The 24,683-nt window shown below is 41.9% G+C and overlaps 2 protein-coding genes across 4 annotated transcripts in view; one reads left to right on the top strand and one right to left on the bottom strand.

Annotated features, from left to right (window-relative positions):
* Positions 1-24,683, top strand: part of LOC147333682 (uncharacterized) — a 71,119-nt gene that overhangs the window by 6,273 nt on the left and 40,163 nt on the right. The window contains exons 3-6 of the mRNA XM_086285826.1: positions 5,605-5,646; positions 5,726-5,992; positions 6,076-6,339; positions 6,420-6,626. Of these exons, the coding sequence (XP_086141952.1) occupies positions 5,605-5,646; positions 5,726-5,992; positions 6,076-6,339; positions 6,420-6,626 (780 nt within the window). The remainder of the gene's footprint in view (positions 1-5,604; positions 5,647-5,725; positions 5,993-6,075; positions 6,340-6,419; positions 6,627-24,683) is intronic.
* Positions 10,969-19,906, bottom strand: LOC147333684 (uncharacterized). Of its 3 annotated transcripts, XM_086268753.1 has the most exons (9): positions 19,740-19,906; positions 17,947-18,006; positions 17,650-17,874; positions 17,456-17,551; positions 16,827-17,150; positions 15,760-16,092; positions 13,030-13,359; positions 12,529-12,858; positions 10,969-12,463 (listed from the first exon to the last, which is right to left on the bottom strand). In XM_086268753.1, exons 1-9 carry the CDS (start codon positions 19,774-19,776, stop codon positions 12,372-12,374), a joined length of 1,827 nt encoding a protein of 608 aa, XP_086124879.1. In that variant the 5' UTR covers positions 19,777-19,906; the 3' UTR covers positions 10,969-12,371. The 3 variants fall into 3 exon arrangements, with proteins under 3 accessions (XP_086124879.1, XP_086124872.1, XP_086124864.1); XM_086268746.1 differs by having other exon boundaries at positions 17,716-18,006; XM_086268738.1 differs by having other exon boundaries at positions 17,650-18,006.

Consider the following 24,683-nt stretch of genomic DNA (forward strand, 5'->3'; position numbering starts at 1 on the left):
GCAAATATCAGAGAACAAATGTCCAAAAGCTTCATTTCCAATAAAGTTTGTTCAATGCTTTGAGTGAATCCAGACTCATGTGTGGCTGTTATACGGAGCATCAGAGTCCAGCTGAGTTATGTTGGATACAAACTGCTTATTTTGGCTCTGTGAGGAGTTTTGTTCACTGAAAACTGATGAGACGGATAATATTCAAAGAACTCTGTAGAGATTCATGCATCCATGTTCTCCACCTGCAGGTGTGGAGGAGAAAGGTGGAGCACAGACTGCTGCATCCTTCCAGTCACATCATTTTGATGATTATATTTGCATGTTGTGATGATTTGGGTTAAAGACAAACAGAGTTGAACGGCTGCAGTCACAGCATGAAGACGATGCTGAAGCTGAGCTGTCAGTGAACATGTTTCACTGTGATTTGATTTGAAGAATAGAAAGTGTGTGTGGCTGCTGACAGCTGCAGTCTCTGCTAGTCTGCATAACACACACACAACTTTCCCCCTGAGGCAACGATGCAGCAACAACACAACAGCTGCAGACACACACACGATTGTGCGCTCCCTTTCAGTCTGAACTCTCAAACACACAAACAAACTCTATCAATGTCGTACTGTTAAAGAACTCCTTCTTCTTCAGTAACAATGATTTGAGGTCTCTACCAGTGTCTCTTGTTTTGACCTTTGACCTCTTTATTCCTTATAACCAAAAAAACCCTTTTATCTGATATTTTCACCTTATTGATTGATTATATATATCTATTATATTTTCTCACCTTACCTTATTTTGACCTTTGACCCATGTCCTTGTTAGCCTTGATCTTCCTTCATCAAACGTGAAATTTCTTTCACCTTTGAACTTAAAGCTTAAATCAAACCTTTGTTAAAAAGCTTCTTACCAACTTGTAATTCCAACTCTCTGCATTAAACACGTATCTTATCATATAAACACTGGATCACTGAGAGAACTTTAGGCAGAACCAAATGAAGCAGCTGACCTCGTCAAACTCACAGCGACAGTAACTGACAGTGAATTATTTTAATCTTCTTCATTGTATTTGTTAGAAACATTTATTTTCCTTTAATTGGACTTTGGTTAAGTTCAATCCGATGTATTAACCGACCTTTGAGGTGAAGTGCAGCTGCGAAGAACGCTACGGCAGGCAATGAGGTGCGTTTAATGTCGCTCTGTTAATTTGAGCGTCCATAAATTGAATGTCTTATTTTTTCTTACTTTATTATTGCTAATTTATTGGAGAATTTGGCCATTTAATTAAGGTAGATTTTATGTTGTTGGTGGTAAAGATCTGGATGGATGCTTTATTCTGTGTTTCTATTTTTCAGTTTTACTTTTCAAGACTTGGTGAATTGCCTTTTTCTACTTTTTGTTTAGTTTTGTTAAAATTAGCAGCAGTGAGAAGTGTTGTTGTCGGTCTTGAATATATTTGATGTAGCCCATACTGTTAAGGTAAGTGTCATGTTTTTAGTTGTTAGTCTGATGAAGAATCTTTTATTTTTCTCCAAAAGTTGATTGTGTTTATCTGGACATAGTGTTTTTCAGGTCCAGCTGAATGCAGGTTTCCCCAGTCTTATACGTGTCAGGAGCATCAGCACAGCTGAAATGCATTTTTCCTAAGCACCGCGTCTCTGTGGCTTTTAAACTCCAAAACACGCTAAAACAAAAATGGCTCCACCCCAAGGATGGGGTCCCCCGGTGTAGTAACCTCGTTTCTTCGAACATCGACGTTCATTCAGGAAACCACAGCTGCTAGTTGCACTCACCACACGTTTGTCTTATCTGCCTATTATGTAGCCTTCACTTCCTTTAATAAGAGCAAATTTTCCACTATAAACACAGAGTCTAACAAAAGACTGGAGACTGTTTTGGTCATTTCCCTCAGAGTTTGTATGTTTTGTTGTTTTTCTGGTGATGAGCTTCAAACAGCAGCAGATTGAGACTCAAATAGAACCTAATAAAATCAGTGAAGCTATTCATTGCTCATGTCATCCATCAGGGAGTTACTTTAATATCATTACATTGTTTGCTTTTAGTAAATGTGGAAATTGAATATGAATTCATTTTATGTTTTTCTTTTCTTTTTTATTTCTTAATACCTAACTGCTGCACCTGTACTGCCCGTATCTCTGCAGATATACTGTATAGCCACTCAAAACTGATGTTCAGATAAAGTGTGGGAGCCGCCTGTTTTCTCTCTCCACTATAATCCCTGACAATTTTATTAGTTTGGGCGACCTTTACATGTAGGTTGTTGGGATCACAGCAGAGTTAGAACAGAGGGGACATGGTGTTTGTTAAATGTCCGAATGGCCCGGGTGGAAGAAGCTGTTAGTGAATCTGGAGATGTGGGACCTGAGGTACCAACATACAACACTGTAAAAAATGACAGATGCCACCAAAGAGTCACAGAAGGTCTTCAAAGCGCTCCCTGGACTCCAAATGACCTCAGCCGCCTCAGCAACTGCGTTTTCTAAGGACAGCGCTAGCAAACGCTCTCCGCTTGCGAGTGAAAAAGAAAAAACACCCCTTCCCTTCCTTATTCATGTTGAAGTGTACCATGTCCACCAATCAAAAAATGATATGGCAACATGAGGCGTTTGGTTGTTTAGGAAGAGGGAGAAGTTTTAGGAGTGACACCAATGAGAGAGAGAGAGCGAAAGAAAGAGAGAGAGCGAGTTTTCACATGTGAGAGATTAGTGACGTTTAGTGTGTTTGGAGGCTGTAGTTAGTGTGTTATGCAGTTATTGGGTTTTTGTGAGTTATACTAGTGAATGTCACAGGTGCTCCTGCTGTCAGACCTTGTGGTGTTCTCCTCTGTTTTATAGTGGACAGGACCTATTCTTTGGGAGTTGCATGAATACTTTGTGTGCCTTCTTATTTGATGCAACACACCTGATTGTTCTGTAAATAGTTTGAAATGATTGTGCAAAAAATCTGAGGCCTTGGCTGCATTTTGGGGTAAATAGCAACATTTTACTTTGTTGTTTGCATCATTTTTAAAAATGTATCATTTCTATTTGCATTTCAAGTTATGAAAGGTATTGATTAAACATGTTTATGTTTTAACTGTTTTCCACTCAGAGTATACAAGAGGTTGAAGATACTATTACATACAAAGTTTGTCTCGCCTTCCCAGGTGGCTCGTCATAGGTAATAGATGGTTACTACTGGTGACGGGCTATTACCAAAAATATGCACCCGGGCGTGGTCTTCCTGCACTTTGTCACATGAGTAGAAGTAATCAACAACTTTTTATTCATTTTTATTCTTATGAGCACAAGAGAGGGAGGGAGGGGGGGGGGGCAGGTACACAGTCACTAAAGATAAATAGCACAGCATTTAGTTGAATAGACGTTAAAAGAGAAGGTGTTTCAACAGCTGTTGTCTACACTCTTGACACAGGAGAACAGAAGACTTCACCACCAGGACCTCCCCACCAACTCGGTGTCACCCACTTTCTCACAACACCTAACTGTAGTGATGGCCAAATGAAGCTTTCCGAAGCACTGAAGCTTGTATTGAAAAACGGTTCATTACTCGAAGCTTTTCAACACAGTCCTCTCCGGTGACATCTGGTGGTGAAAATTTTGAAGAGCAGCTTGAATCTGCAGAATAAAACGGACTGCTCAATCATCACTGCTCACTCAAGAGTGGAGTTCTCTCCGATATTGGGCCACCGTTCCGTTGCTTTGAACATGTAATTGGTTTTGTTTTCTCGATTGGGGGGCTGAAAAAAATGTAATGCGTATTTGCGTAATACATTTTGATCAATAAACTTTCCCTATTTAAACATGCACTATGGTGTGGCCTTTCTTTGCTCATAACTCCTTGATGTTGGTAAATACAATAAGTGAGCAATATATATAATATACATATGAGAATGCACAGCACATTATGGAGTATGCCCCTGCTGTGGAGTCCTGCCTCCATCTACTTGTCATTTAATCACTGGACAGCTGGACAGGTTCATACAAAATATTAGATGAGGCCAATTGTCCTATACATATTTTTGACTTAGGGGTGGGATTGATTGTGAACTGGAAAGGGAAAATGCTTAGGAAGCTGAGTACGGCTGCATCGTCACTGATTTGTAGAATCATTTTGATTCGATACAGGATCCGATTCAATTTGATTGGAATCTGGAAAGTTTTGCCTCAGTCAGAAATATTACAATTCTGGTCATTTAACAGTATATATCCATAATTTCGTATCTATTAAAAGAAAGCTGACACATGTGAGACTTAATTAGAGATGTAAACAGAGAGTTATGAAACCTGCAGCTGCAGAAGCCAGCGAAAAAAAAAGAGGCAAACACAGCGCGGACCCGCCGACACACCAAAATCTGACTCTGACGCGTCGGGTCCGCGCTCTGTGTTCACGTTTGTATGCAGAATCCGTAAACCTGCTCCCAGTTACTGTTTTAGCTGCATGGTGTTTGACGACATGTTGTGAGGTTTAACCTGAGATGCTGGCGTTTCAGGCATAATAACGTTAATTTACAAATCGACACGGGATTTTAATGAATCAATATCACTTTATTCAATTTAGCATGGATTGTAATCAGAAAGGCGATAATCAAAACCCACCCCTAATCAAGAACTTGCAAAGTAAAAACATGCTCTCTGTCAGGTAGCCCTTTTGTTATTTACATTTAAAAAGAGGATTAGTGTTACTGTGCGCTGGCTGAGTCTGTTTCTTTTCTTAGAAATAGTTTCTCCTGCCCTGGAGAAAATCCACCTGCATGGAACAGAAGAGGCTGTGGAGTGCAGGAACTACACTGCAAGCTGGTAGATATGCAGGTATTCCTGGGTCCTGCAGACTATCACCTAAAAACAATAAACAAAATGATTTTCTAAACTGTAGCAATGTAATGTACGTATAGTGTCAAATACATTGTTGTAGTCTTCATTAGCTTTAATTCACATGGAAGTGTTCCTAAAGTCATATGCTGTAATGATATTTACATTATGAAAACATGATTTTGGACATTTCAGGTTTTTCACTTCAGCAGATAAAATGAATTGAGCAAAATCAACTCAAAATATTCCCACACGCCAGAACGTCCTCTCTTCCTCGCTGGCTCCATATCTGTCAGTTGAACGATCACCTCGTCGCTATCTGTCACCATCAACACACTCCACGAATCCCGTGGATGATTCACTTCCTTATATCCGTTTGAATCAGGTACCGAAGCAGTTACGTGCGTAATGAAGCTTCGGACGTCACTGGTCACGTGACTTTTGCCAAACGAAGCAAGCCTCGACACAGTGCTTCTGAACCAGTGTGTTGTTTTTTTCGACACACGCTCCGGAGCGTCAGCTTCAAGCGGGCCATCACTACCTAACTGTGACCTACACAGATAACCAGTGTGCAGCTTTGAAATATAACATCCAGAGTCTATGTGACAAATGGCTAAACAAGTGCCATCACAGCAGGGTGAAGGGTGAACATGGTAACATAGAAGATGCTCTCCCAGGCCTATTACTGCCTTCTGGTCATAATTTCCACTCTCTTTCAGTGATCTCTCACCTTTAATATCCTATGACCTTCATTGACCTCTGACCTTCAGTGACCTCTGACCTCCTGTTTCAGGTGTGTGTGTGCTGCTGCTGTCTGCACTGACTGTTTGTGCAGGTGAGTAGATGAAGTGCACCATGGTCCAGGACAAACACTGAGTGTAAACACTGATAGAAACTGTCCGTCTGTCCTCCAGTCTCTCTGAGCGTCAGTCCAAACCTTCAGCAGTTCTTCACAGCAGCCTCAGTGTCTCTGACATGTGAAGGTCAGCTGGGCTCTGATGGATGGACGGTGAAGAGGGACACAGGAAGTGGGACTGAGTCATGTGGAGCAGGTGGGCGGGGCTTCGGGAGGTTCAATGGTTCATCCTGTTTGTTTAATGAGTTCGAGCCAATCAGTGGAGTTTACTGGTGTGAAGGTGAAGCTGGAGAGAAGAGTGAAGAAGTCAACATCACTGTATCAGGTAATGAAGTCATTCATTTCATCATCAGACTAACAGCAGACTGTTATACCACCTCTACATCACTCTGTGGGTCTTTTCTTCAGATAAACATGTGATCCTGGAGATCCCTGCACTTCCTGTGAGGACAGGAAGTGATGTCACTCTACGCTGTAAGAAGAAAACTGGTGGCACAGCTGCAGCTTATTTCTACTGTAATGGACGTCTTGTTAGACCTAAATCAGAGAAACTCATCACCATTAACGTGCAGCAGTCTGATGAAGGTCTCTACTGGTGTTCTACTGATGAGTTTGGATCATCTCCTCAGAGCTTTCTGAGGGTCAGAGGTCAGATCACTGACATCACTTCCTGTTTAAAGCCAATCTGCTGAGCTGATGATAAACTGACTGAACCAGCTTCCTCATCTCCCCTGCAGGTCCTTCAACCACAGCCTTGTTTACAACAACAAAAGAAGAAACAACAACCATAACGTCACTGACAAACACTCATATCTCCTCTTCTTCTACCCTTCTTTCTCCTCCCCCTTCTCCCTCTCCCCCCTCCTCCCTCATATTCCCAATTGTAGCTGCTATAGGTTCCCTGGTGCTATTGGTTCTGGTTCTGTTTGTACTTCATCTTCTGTGGAAGAAGCGCACAGGTATAGCGTCTGTCTCAAATTTTCATCCAAAGTCATCGTGTTGGACACATCAAGACAGCCTCCATCAGCGTTTCTATTTTTAGAACACTTAGAAAGTAGATTCAGACTAAAACTCCACAGACACAAATACTAGTATTCTTTCAGATCACTTCATCTTTGCAGGGAGATACCAGTCAGCTCCAGTAAATGATGTCACCTATGCTGAGGTCACCAGTAGAGCCTGGACCAATAAGACTCCAGCCAGCGAACCTGAAGTACTTTACTCCAGTCTGAGGACAAACACTGCAGGTACACATTCACCTGTGTTCTAGCGAGGGACATCAATGAGAGATAAACCCAAAAGTAGTTTTCATTGGGCTTGTAAAATGTGCTCAATGAAACAATGAGAATCTTCTTCTCAAATTTATCAAACTAGTGTTTTGAAAGTGGGACCTGAATGCAGGTGCAGTTCACTCTTCAGGTTCCTGTTTCCTCAGTAAAACCTGTCACTGGTTTCATAATTAAAGCTGTACTGTGGTTTCGTTGGTCAGTTCAGTGTTTATAACATGAGGCAGTCAGCAGAGACAGACGTGGCACTGAGACAGGAAATCCTGCAGCTTAAACAGATATGATCGGTGTTTGATGGGAGTCAATTCAGGTTTGTGTGTATGACACAGTGTAACAGGAGCAGTCGGCCTGAACTGAAGATTAAAAATAATCTGAGCGGATTTGGTTTGTTTTTAATCCAGATGTATCTTTTCAAAAATAAATCGGAGAAGCACACGTTGGACAGTTTAATAAAAATACTCTACAAACCAGCAAACCAGCAAAATTAGGAAAATAACAACCAGTACAAGGTGAGAATGTACTGCTCGCGTTCTGACTCTAATCTGAGGAGCAAAAACACATTTTAAGACATTATTTAAAGACAGGCAGCGAGTGGGCTGAACTAACAAGGGCAGGGTGATGCTTCCACAGTTTAGGCTACAGCTGAAAAAGCCCAGTCAGCTCTCACTTTGAGTCACGTTTTTGGGACTAGCAGGAGAAGCTAGTTCAGTGACCACATTATTTCTTTTATTGCCATGTAAATCTGAGGGTTATACACAGTAGTAGCAGTAATCAGATGTAAAAGCACATAAATAGTGAAGTCACCTGAGTCAGTAGTTCATATTTCCCGGAGTCGAGCGTTCATTCACCCACATCAAAACAGGTGCTGCTGGTGTGGTTAACTGCTGAGAGAAGCTCTCTGTGACGGAGCTTCTTTGTTGAGATCAGTGGGAAATGATCAAAGGTAAAACACATAAACCATGAAGTGTTTTATGTGTTTAAGATCAGTCTAGCAGCTATTTGAATGTTGTGGACTCTGTAGAGATAAACAGTGTCTGAGAGTAGAGAGAGTGCATGTCAGCAGATACCGGTGCTGAGATACAGGACTGAACAAAGGAAGATGTAAAGTTACCACACAGCAAAAGATGTTCTTAACTTTGTTTCTTGTCTTCATCTCTTTGTGTGACTAGTGTTTAAAGTGAAACAAAATGAGTTCTTTTTCAGAGAGAGATTCATGAAGCCCCTCACAACGTCTTCATAAGAATTAAGATTTCTCTGCAGGATTATTATTAAATGAAAACAATATATATTTGAATTCAGTTCAGCAGGCAAACAGGGTTGATGGGAAATCCAAGTTCAGTGAGTTGTAAATAAATCCCAGATATTCAGTCACTCATTGGCATGTTCTTGTCTTGATGATGTCATCCCAAAAACACACATGACCAATGCTGACATCATCACTCAGACCCCTGAGAACACAGGTAGGGAGGCTGCACCTATATGACTCATGTCCCAGTGTTATTACATGCTGAACTATCGGGGCGACTGTGGTTCAGTGGATTGGGAAGCTCCTCTTTAAGTGGAAGGTCGCCGGTTTGATCCCTCCTGCTCTCTCTCTGTCCTGGTGGTTGTGTCCTATGGCAAGACACTTCCCCTACCGCCTACTGGTGATGGCCAGAGGGGCCGATGGTGCGATATGGCAGCCTCGCTTCTGTCAGTCTGTCCCTGGGCAGCTGTGGCTACAACTGTAGCTGCCTCCACCAGTGTGTGAGAGTGACTGTGGAACTGTACTTTGGGTGCCTAGAAAAGTGTTATATAAATGCAATCCATCATTAACTTTTTTCTCTTTAAGCTTCAGTTTAAAAATTAGGTTTAAAATTTCATATATTTGTTACATACATATACATTTTAATTAGGTTTTAAAGTTGGTAGGACAATAAATGCCTCACCCTTCTAGTGACCTGCACCATGACTGCACACTCAACTGTCCCATTTTTACAGAAGCTAAAGGAACCACAGACACCACAGAAGAAGTGTAAACAGGAAGCTGAGGACAGACCTGCAGACTTCCTGTGGACAGTCTCACTCTGTCAGTCACCGTGGGAACATTTACAGGCAGTCATCAGCTTCCTCCTTTCTTCATTCACTCCCATTCATTCACACAGTGATGTCATTGTGGGAGCAAGTTCCTCCTGAGGAACCAGGATTGACGGGGAACTAAAGAAATCAACCTGCTGCTGGTTTGAGTCTGTGCAGCTTGAACTCTGACAAAGGTCTACTGCGAGGTGAAGAGTCGTCACTTTCAGGAGCTGCTTCCATCATTTCAAACTGATCAATACTCTGAACTTATGAACACTCATGTTTGACACAGAGTGTCCTGTGATGGTCCTCAGTCTTTGAGCTAGTTTTTGTGTTTGTTATGGACTATGTGTTTATTTGTTCTCTTGTTTCAATGACCTTTGTTCTGGTTCTATATTGGTGTCTCTTGAGCTCAGGTTCCCTTATTTGTCAGAGTCGTCATTATTTATATTTCTTATTCTCTATTTCTTGTTGTTCATGTTTATTTCCTTCGTGTCCAGTCTGTGCCAGCCTCTTCTCTGTGTTTTGTTATTCTTTCAGTCTCCCCGCTCACGTACCTGCGTTTGTCTGTTTTCTCTGTGTTCTGTCTCATTGTGTTTGTAATCCCATCCCTGTGTTTAGGTCCTCAGTCTCCCTCGTGCCTGTTTTGCTGTGTTCTTCTGTGAGTTCTATGTTTCCTTCGTAGTTTCCTGTTTATATTCTCTAATTTTCTTTCTTTGTTTTTCTTGTATTTTTATGTTTCTTTCTGAGTATCTTCTAACATTAATAACGCTGCCTCTTTTAGCCGACCCCTTTGTTTCCAAGTCCTGCATTTGGGTCTTGCCTCTGCCTGCCACACAGCTGTTCATGACAGGCACAGAAAACGATTTTGAGCCTAGAAGTAATAAATGCATGAACTTGTTTTTCAGCATCACACTGAGACAGGATATTTCTAATTTTAGAGATGTTGCTCAGATGGAAGAAAGCAGTCCTACATATTTGTTTAATATGTGCATTAAAGGACATGTCCTGGTTAAAAATGACTGGTTTCATCTCAAAGCTGGCCAGTTGGACAGGAAACAAAACAAGATGTTATTTACATATGAGCATCACACTTTACCTGAAATACACAAAGAATCTTTCTAATAATAGAAAACAGTTTCAAACCTGCAGGATTAAAGTGATGAAAGTTTGTGATTTAAATTTGTCTCATAAACGTCCAAAACCTGCTGAAGGTTCAGTTCAGTTAGTATCTGTAACATGACGACTGAACATGAAGGCAGACGACCTGTTTTCATCAAACAGGAAACCACAGCGGCTGTGTTTAGCATCGCTCCTGCTGATTGGGTCTGTTATGTAGACGATGTTTCCTCTATTAAGAACAAATTTTCCACTGTGTGGACAGAGTCGATAATCGTCCTGTGTCTCTCAGAGTTTCATTGTTTGGTTTTCAGTCTAAATGTTGCCATCAGTCACTGTCAGTTTGGGCACCGAACCTTAAACACACATGTCAAAAATAAATCTACATTAGTAATGCATAAACAGCAAACCAGCAGGATCTCTCTGTGCACTGTGAACGCTGACTGAGGCTCATGTGATGCAGTGGGTTGTCTTCTAAATGTGTCTTCTTGTCTGCATGCTGAAGTATTCTTAGGCAAGATACTGAACCCCAAATTTCTTCTGACGCCTCCATCCAAACGTGAGTGTTTGATAAGGGTGCTTAGAAAGCAGTGTGTGAATAGCTGAGTCTTGAGTGCTCAGCTGGATTAGAGCAGTAGCAGCAGTTCGTTTACACAGACAACCAGTTTACATGTATAAATGATGATCAGTGAACTGCCATCACTCGTGGTTGAAGCGTTTCTTATGTAGAGCCAGAAAATAAAGCACAAGCTTGAACACTATTTTTACTGACCTTTATCTGTGTAGCCTTCCTGTATTGAGCTTGGCAAGGACTAAATGTCATCTTTTCATTTCCAGTCAATTTTATTCATATAGCGACCAATCACAATAACAGTTACCTTTATATTGTAAGGTAGACCCTACAGAGAAAAACCGAACAATCATATGATCATCTGACCAGACCATATTTCACTGGCTTCTCTAAATGTTCAGCAAACTTTAAATGCTCTTCATCATGCTTTTTCTTCAGCAATGGCACCATGGATGGTGACCTACATGCCATGCCTTCTTGAAACAATTATACCTGCTGATTCCAGGTTTTTCTGTAGCACCTTGGCTCTTCAACGACTCTTCTGATCATTATTATATATGGTGAAATGATGTTCTTTCCACCTCTGCATTAAGAACCCAACAGCGCTCACTAGAACCTTCAGTAGTTTAGAACCAATACCTTCAGTATGTTTTGCAACAATACGGTTGTGAAGGTTTTGAGACGGCTCACTGGTTTTACCCATCATGAGATGTTTCTTTTGTGACACTTTGGTAATGACACAGATCTTTATAGGTCATCAGTTGGGACTGAACCTGCTAATATTAATTTGTAATAACTGTCAGGATGGCTTTCAATTATTGATAAATTTCATTTGCCATGAATCATGATTTCCTATGTCTCATTGCACCTTCCTTTTGTTTTTCTCTGTTATTTCTCATTATCACACGTTAACCCCTGACCTGAACTTTCAAAGGTGAGTGATAAAACATTAATTGAATTACAATATTATACAAAGAACAGAAGTAAATACAAAATGCAGTTTCTAAATAAATGTGTTTATTATTAAGGGGAAAAACCCAAACCTAGATGAACATGTCAGAAAAAGCTATTGCCCCTGAATTTAATAAATAACTGCAACCAAGCATTTGTAACAACCTGCAATAAATCTTTAACAGCACTGTGGAGGATTTTCAGCCCACTCACTGTTGCAGAATTGTTGTAATTTAGCCACATTGCTGGGTTTTCAAGCATGAACCACCTTTTTAAGGTCATGTCACAGCATATAAATCAGATTCAGGTAAGAACTTTGACTTATTTGGGTGTTTTGCATAATTATCCGGCTGCAGAAACCAAGTGCGCTTCAGGTCAGATGAGAACGGATGGCCAGATAGTCTCCTAAAGAATTGTTTCTTTAAGAGGGCCGAATTCATGGTTCCATTTAGGGAGGCAAGTCTTGCAGGTCCCGAGGCAGCAAAACAGCCTCAGACTATCAGACTATCACCACCATATTTTACTGTTGGTATGAGCTTCCTTTTCTGAAATGCAGTGTGTAATGACACACACTCATCAGTCCAGGGTTTTTTTCCCCAACAGTCTTGGAACTCTGCCATGCAGGCTGGTGTGCTCCAGTCCCTTTCTTAAAGTGTAGTCATGAGAAAGGGACTTTAATTTTAACTTGAACTAAAAGCTGATCCTAAACTAAGCACAGATCAAACTGATTGATCAGCCATCAGAGGAGTCGGATCAATGGAGCTGCTTCTGTTCCTGATGTCCCCTGTTTGATCCTGGACCTGAACTCTCCCTGCAGAGACAAGACAGTCAGCCAGGGACAGACAACAAGAGACAAACTTATATTTTTATACTGACCTTTGACCTTTAATAGCACCGTGGTCTCTCTTGAAATGCTTCTTTCTTTGCTGCAGACATTACAGATGTATTCTCCACTGTCTCTCTCTGTGGGCTGTTTCAGGGTCAGACTGAGGTCTCCAGTTTTCAGCAGGTCTTCATTCATCTCCGTTCGGTCTCTGTAATCCTGGTGCTGTTTGTGAGGCTGGTCAGAGCCGTTCTCATACACGTGGACCTTCCTGTATGGTTCATAGCGTCTCCACTCCACTTTAGCATCTTCAGGCAGATTTTGTGTGGTTGTGAAGGGCAGCTGGACAGACTCCGCCCCCTCCTCCACCTCCACCACACAGTCTGAGAGGACAACAAACACAACATGAGCTGTACAGACAGCAGTGAATCTAGAAAACACCTTATTAAGCTTCTTTATAGATGTTGCAGTCTGATATTTACATTTAATTATTGTTATTGTCATTTTTTAAACAAATACACTGTAAGAAATATTTCATAGGTATTTGCACTGACTCATCACTCTCAGCAGAACTGTTTTCTTTCTCTTGATCCCTTTCCCCTCAACTCTGCAGATGTACTTTCCAGTGTCTCTGTCTGTGGGGAGTTTCAGGGTCAGACTGAGGTCTCCAGTTTTCAGTGAGTCGTCTCTCATTTCGTTTCGCTCTCTGTAAAACTGGTCTCGTGCGTCAGGCTGGTCAGAGCCGGCGTGATATTTGTGAACAGTCATCGGTGGTTCAGGTTCATAGCGCCACCACTCCACTTCAGCATCTCCAGGCAGGTTTTCTGTGGTTGTGAAGGGCAGCTGGACAGACTCCGCCCCCTCCTCCACCTCCACCTGACAGACTGAGAGGACAACAAACACAACATGACACAGCAGCAGTTTTATTCAATGATTCCAAAGAGAACTTTAATATTCAATTTTAAGCTCAAACTATGATATTTGTCTTTGCTTGTGTTGATTTCCTAAAGATGAAATATACTACACTCATTTAATTCAGGATTAATCAATCAATCAAAGCTTTATTCGCCACATGCAGGTTGCCCTGCAGTGAAATGGGACCCCCCCCTCGACCTTACACACACAACACAGACATCACATGAGGATACAAGTCAGAGATCGGTAGCGTTACAGAAAAACACTGAAATATACACTACAATGGGAAAGTACAAGAGGAAAAAAAGAGACCTCTACTCATGCTGTGCTTCCATGGTAGGACAGCACGAGAACAGGAGACAAAAAAACTCCTCTGCACAAAAAGCACATAAATGTCCACAGCACAAGACATGACAACCCACAGGATTGGGTTGTCATGTCGCCCGAGTGTCCCCTCTCCTCACTCCCTTATCTTCCCTGGGAAGATAAGGGAGTGAGGAGAAAAGGGAGAAAAGAGGGAGAAAAGAGGAGAAAAAGTGTGACCGCCTTCGCTGAGAGCAAGACAAGTACAATAATAATTCAATAATGTATTTTATTGGTTGTTCTTCATTTCTTTTGAATTGTTGCCTTCAGTCCACTTTAGTAGGATTTGAGTGGGACTGCTCACAAAGAAAGAACGAGTCTCTAATTTTTTATGGTAGTTTGATTTTAATAAAGGGAGACAAATTATCACCTCGCCTGTGTCGGTGCGCCCCAGGGCGGCTGTGGCTACACTGTAGCTGCTGTCACCAGTGTGTGACTGTGTGTGTGAATGGGTGACTGAATGTAGTGTAAAGCGCTTTGGGGTCCTTAGAGACTGAGTAAAGCGCTATATAAATACAGGCCATTTACCATTTATTAACAAAAAATCCAAAAAAGAAAGATTACATAAAAAGTGTAAATTCATCTGTATATCATTGAATGAAACACATATTTGGACCCTTAAACTTACCCAAAACTACAATCTGTGTATTCATGTAACACACACATTGTGATCAATCAAATCAATGAAGTACAGATACTCCTGATCTCAACTCATTTTGGGTATAAAGTATCTATTGTATTGTATCAGTACAATCTATTTTGGTAACTAGTTACAAGAAAGTGGAGCATATAATGACAAGATGTCACTTTATTGGATCTTACACCAGTTTACCCAGAGCACTCCGCTCTCGCTCTGCAGGCCTACTTGTTGTTCCTAGAGTATTTAAAAGTAGAATGGGAGGCAGAGCCTTCAGTTTTCAGGCCCCTCTTCTGTGGAACCAGCTTCCAGTTTGGATTCAGGAGACAGACACTATCTCTACTTTTAAGATTAGGCTTCAAACTTTCCTTTTTGCTAAAGCACATAGTTAGGGCTGGACCAGGTGACCCTGAATCCTCCCTTAGTTATGCTATGTCGATTCATGGTTTTCTACAGTTTTTGATCTACTGTAGAATATTTTTAAGGTTATCTGCTATAAAACGCCAGACCAGGAAAATCTCCTTCATGTTTTTCTCTGTTTTATCCTCAGTTACTTTCACACAAAACATCAGCTGTGATGCTCACAATTATGATGAAGTCTCACATGTATCAGTGCTGATAAATGATCAGAATTATAATATTTCTGACTGTCTGAGGCTAAATTGAATCAAATCGGGACCTCGTGAATCGGAATCAAAGGGATTATAGAAATCAGCGATGATACCCAGCCCTAGTGAGCAGCCTAGGCCTGACAGAGTGGATGTAGGTGTGGGTAATAAGGAAAGATGAAAAGAACTACTGATAACTTTTTTGTTAAGTTAAAGTCTGATCCGTCTGAAGTTCATAGCCAGCTCTGACACGGAGCCATCGATCTCTGAATGCTGAAAAAGCAGCAGTGTATCCAGGAAACACATTATACGTGATAAATGCACTGCCCGAGTGTCCCCTCTCCCCACTGCCTTTCAGCAGCATGCAACAGCAAACAGGTCGTCAGAGGAGCCGAGATGATGATTGTGTTGATTGTGGTTGCGATGATGTGTTAATACACCTCTCTGAATGTTATAATTAGTCATTAATAACCTCTGCCTCTCTACCACAGCACGTGTGTTTATCAGCCATCGTTTTGTTGGAATGGGTCAGAAATGGCCGCCCCAGTCCTGGTTCTGACGGAGGTTTCTTCCTGTTAAAACTGAGTTTTTCCTCCCACTATCACCAAAGCACTTACCCATAGTGGGCTCATATGATTGTTGGGTTTTTCTCTGTTTTCTCTGTATTATTGAAGGAACTACCTTATAATATAAAGTGCCTTGACGCAATTGTTGTTGTGATTTGGTGCTGTATAAATAACTGACTTAAATTCATTTCTGACCTTTGACTCGAAGCCTCACTTCTCTCTTCAGCAGGATGTTTCCCTCGCTGCTGTAGGCGGTGCAGGTGTAGACTTCGTTGTCTCTGTCTGTGGGGTATCTCAGGGTCAGACTGAGGTCTCCAGTTTTCAGCAGGTCTTCATTCATCTTCGTTCGGTCTCTGTAAAAGTGGTCTTGTTCTTCAGGCTGGTCAGAGCCGTTCTCAGACACGTGGACCTTTGTGGTCCGGATGTAAATGCAGGTCCACTCCACTTTACTGCCTTTAAGCAGGTGAAGTTTGGTTTTACAGGGCAGCTGCACAGACTCGACCCCCTGCTCCACCTCCACCAGGGGGACTGAAAGGAGAAAAAATACCACAATGAGCTGAACACAGCATCATCAGCACTGAGAACATTTTGTTTGGATGAAGTGAAACATCTGCACTGAAAACATGTTTGACTGGCTGCAGCCTGGGATTTGTCCCATTGCTCCACTGAGCAGACACAGTGTTATCTTTGGTGTCCTAAATCAATTATGGGAAGAAATTTATCATCTGTCTTTATCTTCACTTCCTACACCCAAACTGGAAATGTTAATAGACCATAATGGGAGCTTGCCTACTTAATATTTCCTTTGAATTTTCTCTCTACATGCAGATTAATATGAACTTTTGTTAAATGAGCTATTATTCTGGGCTATGCAGGCCCAGACAAAGCGTGCAGCATTTTAATGAGGTTGTTTTAGTGTGGAATAGAAGAAATAGAAGAAGCTCGTGTGAGTTTCCTTAAGAAAACATCTGATCCTCAAAATCCTGGTGCTTTCAGGCTGACATTGACTCAAAAACATAATCATTATAATATTTTCATTCTAAATCATTTCATAAATTTCTCTTAAACTCCTCAATTTCTCGGACTAGTGTCACATCTTCAGTTTGAGCTGATAAAAAAGTAATGGTTGAAAAACCTAACTTAATAGATCTTACTGTAGCTCACTCATCAAGTCCTGTTCACCTCAGGGACAGATTATCAGTGTGGTCACCAAGCTCTTCAATTCATGACTCACATCTTCATCTTCTGTCTACAGCACTCACCTCTGACATAGAGCTTCACTTGTTTCTTCTTTAGGATGTTTTCCCCCCTGTAGACGGTGCAGGTGTAGGTGAGTGCGTCTCTGTTTGTCGGGTATTTCAGAGTCAGGCTGAGGTCCACAGCTATCCGCAGGTTTTTGTTCATCATTGTTCGATTTCTGTAAAACCAGTGCTGTTTTTCAAGGTGGTCAGAACCGTTTTTAAAGACGTGCACTATCCTGTTGGAGCTGTCAGTCCACTCTACAGTTGCATCTTCACGTCGGTAAACTGTGGTTATAAAGGGCAGCTGAACAGACTCCACCCCCGAATCCACATCCACCTGTGAGACTGTGAAGTAAGAAAAACAAATAATGATTTGTGCGCGCAGTCTGTCAAAGCCCCCATGTTTGACATGTAAAGTGTGTGAGGGGAGCCTGTTCTGCAAAATGCGCTGGAGGATTCCTTAAGAACATGAAACATGGGGAAACACTGGTTTGTGTTTTATTGAAAGAAAGGAGACAATTAAAACCACCTATTAACATAACTAATAGATTAAGAAGAAGAAAAAACACTACAAGTCAAGTAAAATAAATCTGAGGTTTAGGGATGATTCAGATTATTCACAATGCAAACACGTCACACACACAACATACCTTCCTTAAAATAGCCTCTGAAGTGAACTCCAACACCCAGGATGACAGCTGCAACTACAGCCAGGACACCCAGAGCCACTGGGACACTGATGGGAACTTATAACACAATGAAAACATGAACATTACATGATGTTAACATAAAATGATTAACACTCTGTGACACTACATGTGATTTTGAATCTCTTTGCACTGACCTCCACCTTTGACCCGCTGAACCTGCAGTTCCACTCTTGACTGACCCAGTTCTACTCCAAACTTACGGACGGTGCAGGTGTAGCTGCCGCTGTCAGACAGCTGAAGCTTTTTCAGAGTGAGACTGAGGTCTCCGGTTTCCAGAGCGTCAGGATTCATGGATGTTCGGCCGCTGAACTGGTCATTTTGGTTCTGGAGGTCATCGCCTTCTCGTCGACGCAGGTGCACTGTGGAGGGATTGAGGTCATAGCGACTCCACACAGCTGTGGATTCTTTTTCTTCAAAAGTAGGATACTCACAGGGCAGGAGAACAAACTCCGCCCCCTCTAGTACCTCCACACCTGAGGCACACTGGGAAACTGAGGACACAGACATAGACAAAGACCTTATTGATCCCACATAAAAATAGAAAAAATAAATAATAAAATGATTCTGTGCAAATGGTTGCTATGTGCAGAAAAATAACACAAGATGTTTTATGTGCACATAAAGTGCAGGCAGTGATAGTTATACACACATATTTATAAACAGTGTTTATCCTGTTTATAATGTTACAGCCTGGCTTCTGTCGGGATGAAGGACCTGTGATAGCGCTCCATCCACAGTCTCCATCCACAGTCTCCATCCACAGTCTCCATCCACTGTCTCCTTCCACAGTCTCCATCCACAGTCTCCGTCCACTGTCTCCGTCCACAGTCTCCATCCACTGTCTCCGTCCACAGTCTCCATCCACAGTCTCCATCCACTGTCTCCTTCCACAGTCTCCATCCACAGTCTCCGTCCACTGTCTCCGTCCACAGTCTCCATCCACTGTCTCCGTCCACAGTCTCCATCCACAGTCTCCGTCCACTGTCTCCGTCCACAGTCTCCATCCACAGTCTCCGTCCACAGTCTCCGTCCACAGTCTCCATCCACAGTCTCCATCCACTGTCTCCTTCCACAGTCTCCATCCACAGTCTCCGTCCACTGTCTCCGTCCACAGTCTCCATCCACAGTCTCCGTCCACTGTCTCCATCCACAGTCTCCATCCACAGTCTCCATCCACAGTCTCCGTCCACTGTCTCCGTCCACTGTCTCCGTCCACAGTCTCCATCCACAGTCTCCATCCACAGTCTCCGTCCACAGTCTCATGCAGGGATGAGAGATGTTGTGCATAATAGCCCACCCACCTCCTTTATGGGGTCTAGGGGACTGTCCAGGACAGAGCTGGCCCTCTTCACCAGGCTATTTACCGTTACCTGCCCCTCTCTCTGCTGCCGCCTCCACAGCAGAGCTCTGGATAAAAGATTGCAGACATCCTCAGTAATGTCCTGCAGACTTCAGCCTGTCAGCACAGTCGACTTTGGTCCTTGTGCCGAGTTTGAGTGTTTTCTGAGCAGTCCAGGTTATCGTTAAGGTGAACACCCAGCAGCTTGTACGTGGTGACCACCTCCATGCCCAAACTTTGGATGACGTGTGGTTTGCTCGGGAGGTTGACCACCACCTGCTCCGTCTGATCATTTGCCTCAGATACACATCCAAGGATGGCTGCATCAACGGATTCAGTTTATCTGCCCACCAGTGACAGATGTGGATTCTTCATGCTCAAAGACTATTTCCAAGACGTTTCTCCTGTCTATAATAATGCCGTGTGTGTGTGTGTGTGTGTGTGTGTGTGTGTGTGTGTGTGTGTTTACCTTTGCTGTTTTTATATTTTGTCTGTCATCTCTCCCCCTTGCCTGTGATATTTTACCCACTGACTGTCTTACTGTTCAGAACTCAGGCCTGGATTACAGCTGGACTTCAGTTTCAGTGTGTTTGTGTTTGAGTCCCGTCATTGTTTTAAAAGAAATGAGAGGACTACAGTTCACTTTTTTCTCATTTACATACTTCTTATGGTAAAAGTCTGGTGCAAACATACACTTGGTCCTAGAACAAAAAACAATTCTCTCTTTTGGCTTTAACTATGCGAGAATAACCTGCGGCATTTGAGAACTTATCTTCCTGATCAACATGCACAAACCTGTCTGACTGTTTCTGTAAGCAAAACCAGTGTGTGTGTGCTTGTGTAAATATGTGTGTGTGTCATAAGTTTAAAAGAAACTTTTCTTACCGTACAGGAGGATCACAAACAAATCCAAAATCTTCATGTTGCTATACAGAGAGTAGACATCTACAAAGTTAATCTTCAACCTGAACCGACTAAGAGATTAAATAATCCTGCCAAGAAGCCAAAGGTGTTTTCTGGCTGCTCTCCATGTCACACATCACACCTGTGGATTGCTTTCATTCAGGAAGAGGAAACACTTTTTTAAAAGCAGGAGGAGGAGGAGTGTTCACAAAAGCCTCAGCCAGTAAAGAACTGTTTGAATGAAAGAAGCATTCATTAGAGTAAAAACCTAAATAACCTATTTGCACATTTAAAAACTTCCTGCTTCAAATCTGTGATTTTAATCTGTTATGCGTAACTTTAATCATGACACTTTTTCAACATGAAACACTAAAATTAAATGTTTCCAGTTTTGGATCTGTTGATTCCCACTCTCTTTTAACTATTTCCCCACCATCTAAGTGCATCTAAGCACAGCTGGGATTGATCTTTATTTTCACTTCTCTTTAAATGTAACTTTTAATCATAAATATTATAGGATAGATTTAAATTCTAGTTACAAAACTGAAGAAAACAGCAAAAACAACAACAAAAAAATGCCATTCACATGTAATACCTGTACAGCCCACCAGAGGGAGTGATACTCAAATCAAACACAGCAAAGGCTGATGGTGACCAGTGGGAGTTCATTCAGTAACAGAAAGGAACTGAGTGGGTAACACTTCATAATGGCCACTGTTATTTAACTGTGAATTATAGGTGTTAATTTAACTTTACCATACTGTATGACACCATCTTTATTTATAAAGCCCTTTAAAATAAAACCAGGGTTCACAAATGCTGTACACGCCAGCAAAAAAATGTGTTTTAAGAAGAGTTTAAAACTCAGAAAGAGAAGAAGCCTGCCTAATGTGCAAGGGCAGATCGTTCCACAACTTTGGAGCTGCTACAGCCAAAGCAAATTAATGCTTACTAAGGGAGTGGGAAGGTGTATATGGCTGTTGCATCTCAGAGAGGTGGGGGCAGGCTATAAGAGATTTAAAAACAAATAGAGAACTTTAAGAAGGACCCTAAAATGTACAGGTAGTGTCATGGTCTCCGTGCCTGCCCGGCCGGCCCCACAAGGCTGCATGTGGTGTTTGGTTTTCTCTCTCTCTGCCTGGGCGGAGCTCACTGTGGGCTCCCGCCCTTGGCCCACACACCTGACAACAATCAGCTGTCATCACCTGGAGCACTATTTGAGGCTGGAACACAGATCCTCTCATTGCTGGATGATTGTACTACAGACGTTAGTGATTCTCCCAGCTCCTGTGAACCTGTGCTTGAGTATACCTGTGATTCGTGATTTGTGAGTGACTTCCCTTTCCTCTGCTACAGACTTTCCTCCCCGGACCTCCCTGTCGTGTGAGCGTGTGTGAGTTTGGGCAAGAAGACGTGAGCGAGTGTGAGAGAGCTACCCCGTGATTCCCTGGAGTTTGGATTTTCCTAGTGATGGCCAAATGAAGCTTTCTGAAGCTTGTATTGAAAAACGGTTCATTACTCGAAGCTTTTCAACTCAGTCCTCTCTGGTGACATCTGGTGGCCAAGAATATGAAGAGCAGCTTGAATCCACAAAATAAAACCAACCGCTTCATTAAGATTGCTCACTCCACAGAGTGGAGTTCTGTCTGATATTGGGCCGCCGTTGTGTTGCTTTGAACGTGTATTTTTTGGTGGTTAAAAAAATGTGTTTTATTTGTTTAATAAATAATTTTGACCAGTAAACTCTCCTTAAATATGCACCATGGTGTGGTCTTTCTTTGCTTGTGACTTCTTGATGTTGGTAAATACAATAATTGAAAAATACCACGTTACATATAATATATACATATAATAATGTACAACACATTATGGAGTATGCTTCTGCTGTGAGGTCCTGCCTCCATGCACTTATGCAATTAACTGCTAGACGGGTGTATATATATATATATAAATAATATTATATTAGGGACATTTTCCCAGACATATTTTTGACCTGGGGGTAGAACTGATTGTGAAATGGAAAAGGAAAATGCTTATGAACTTGCAAATGAAAAACATGATGCATTTAAGGTAACCCTTTTTCATTTTTATTTAAGCAGAGAATTTGTTCTAGTGTGCGATGGCCGAACCTGTTCCTTTACGTGGAGATAATTTCTCCTGCCTTAAGGGAAATCCCTTCACATGGAACAGAGGAGGCTGGAGCGCAGAGAAACTGGTAGAGATGCAGTTATACAGTCTACCTGGGCCCCACCAACTATCAGCTAAAGAGAATAAAGAAATTTAATTGCTGCACATTTTGCAGACTAACATTTTCAGATTAATTAAACAATAAAATATATATTTTTACAACATTACATGCAAAGAGTCAAGTGAAAGTTTTTCTAAAGTTATTTAATGATATTTATATTATGGAAGCAGATTTTTGACATTTTACCTTTTTCCCGTTTTCAGATATAATAAACACGCACAAAACAAAAGCAAACAGCCAGAACACAAAGCTGGAAAACCCACCCGATTGACAAAAATCAACTCAAAATTCTCCCACACAACAGAACCTCCTCTATTCCTCACTGGCTCCAAATCTCTCAGTGGAATGATCAGTGGTTCGCTATCTGTCACCATCAAAACACTCCACAAATCCCACGAATGATTCGCTTCCTTATAAACCATTGAATCAGACACCGAAGCAGTTAGGCTCTAAATGAAGCTTCGGACGTCACTGATCACGTGACTCTGGCCAAACGAATCAAGCTTCGACACAGTGCTTCTGAAGCAGTGTGTTGATTTTTTTGACACACGCACCGGAGCTTCAGCTTCAAGCGGGCCATCACTAGATTTTCCCTTCACTGTATATATCGTGCACTGGTGCTGTAAATAAACTGTTTTTGGAGACTCTGCTCTTGAGTTCCTACTACCAGTTTGTGACAGGAAGCCAGTGAGTGAAATTAAAATGGGGGTAATGTGCTCAGACCTTTTTGTTCCAGTTAAAAGATGCGCTTCATAACCTGCAGACGCCTAACAGATGCATCACTAACCCCACTATAAAGTGCGTTACAATAATGGAGTCTAGAAAATTCCCACATGTGGGACTAATAAAGGTACATCTTATCTCATCTCTTATCTTAGATGTAACAAAGACATGGATTACTGTCTCAAAAAGCTGCTCTGATAAGATGGGCTTTATTTTTGCCAGTTGTCTCAAATGAAAAAAAGACAGATTTTACAACAGCTCTGACCTGGTTTTCAACTTCATCATCTGCCTCCATTTAAACTCCCAGGTTAGTGGTGATTGGTTTAACATACTGTGCCAGCAAACCAAGATCCATAGTAGTGGTCTCAGAAGTGCCACCAAAAACCATCACTTCTGTTTTCTGCTCATTAAAATGTAAAAAGTTCAAAGGCACCCAGGCCCTTATTTCATCAAGACATCTGAGCAGAGGGTCTACTGAGAAACCATTTATCTTTTAAGAGGGAAACAAATCTGGGAGTCATCGGCAAAACAGTGGAAAGAAACCCCATGTTTCCTGAAAATATACTCGGGTGGTATCAGATATAAGGAGAAAAGAAGCGGGCCTAAAACTGAACCCTGTGGAACCCCACATTGAAAAGAAGCAGCAGAGGATACAAACTCACCAAGTTTCACAGAGAAAATTTGGTCTGCCAATTAGGATCTGAACCACTGCAGTGCAGTACTCCTAACACCCACCACCTGCTCTAAACTGCAAATTAAAATCTTATGATCCACTGTATCAAAGGCAGCTGTTAAATCTAAAAGCACGATCATAACACAGTCATGTGATGCAGTTCCTAAAAAAATTATTAAAAACTCTTAAAAGGGCAGATTCTGTACTATGCAAAGCTTTAAAACCAGATTGAAAAACTTCCGAAATACAACATTCTTCTAAAAATGGATATTCATGGCTTGTAAACTACCTTTTCAAGAATTTTTGAGATAAAACTCAATTTGGAAATAGGTCTGTAATTTGCAGTCATTTCAGGATGTGAATTCCAGTAATACTGTAATATTTGCTGACACCTGAAGTTCATCCTTCTTCCGTTTACGTTCAGCTCTCTACACTTTCTTCTGGCTTCACAGGAGCCTTCATTCAGCCATGGTTCAGATATGGCTTTTACTTATCTAAGATTAAGGAATCCCAACAGCCACTTCATAAATGTATGGCACAGCATAGAAGAGCCACCTTCACAGGACAAGACTCAGCAGTCCATCTGCATCTAAAGGACATAGGTCACTCTTTTGAGGATGCCAAAGTTCACAAGCCATCTATGTCCACTGTGAGCGACCATCTTTGAACAGAGGCGGTGGTTTACGACACCAACTCTCTGCCATCTATAATCCAGTTTTGAGATCCTTCCCAGACGCCTTAACGCCCACTCACACCCTGGGCCATCTGACCTCAGGAAATCACATGATAGGGTGGCGTTAGGTTTTACAATGAACTCACCCAAAAACCTTGGCTGATTGTGACCCACACCCGTTTTCACACCATTGTCCCTCTTGGGGGGACACTCCCACAGGGCTTAAATCTGGGATTTTCCACGGTTCGACCCTAGAACTGAAGAAGCTTCTCGGATGAAACGTCTTCAAGAAACAGCTGTAAGGACAGAGCAACTCCTTGGTAAATAATGCACTTGATGGTGACTTATGAAGGTCCTTGCAGTCCAGTTGATCTTGCGCACTTCCAGGATCCCTGTGTGAGGCACAGAGTCATAGGCTTTCTTGTAGTAAATGCAGGTGGTGCAGATGTTGGTCAGTGTAGTTTTCCTTTGTGTGCCCCACTCACATATTAATCCTTATTCCTCTTTGTTGCTATGCCTAACAGGAACTTGAAGTACCGAGGTATTCGGGTGAGACCACTTGCTTCTTGGGATCCTTTGGCATCAGGGCTGTCTCCGGCCTCCACTACA

Source organism: Aulonocara sp. 'chitande type north' Nkhata Bay, linkage group LG3, assembly GCF_057382095.1.
Source record: "Aulonocara sp. 'chitande type north' Nkhata Bay isolate Kocher_YH1m ecotype deep benthic linkage group LG3, A_spYH_male_GT1.1, whole genome shotgun sequence".
NCBI lineage: Eukaryota > Metazoa > Chordata > Actinopteri > Cichliformes > Cichlidae > Aulonocara > Aulonocara sp. 'chitande type north' Nkhata Bay.

Coding starts and splice junctions, on each gene's coding strand:
- LOC147333684 (XM_086268738.1), bottom strand. CDS start 19,776: ATGAAGATTTTGGATTTGTTTGTGATCCTCCTGTACG. Junction 18,007..19,739: donor GTTTGTGATCCTCCTGTACG/GTAAGAAAAGTT, acceptor CTGTGTCCTCAG/TTTCCCAGTGTGCCTCAGGT. Junction 12,859..13,029: donor AGTTCTGCTGAGAGTGATGA/GTCAGTGCAAAT, acceptor TTGTCCTCTCAG/ACTGTGTGGTGGAGGTGGAG.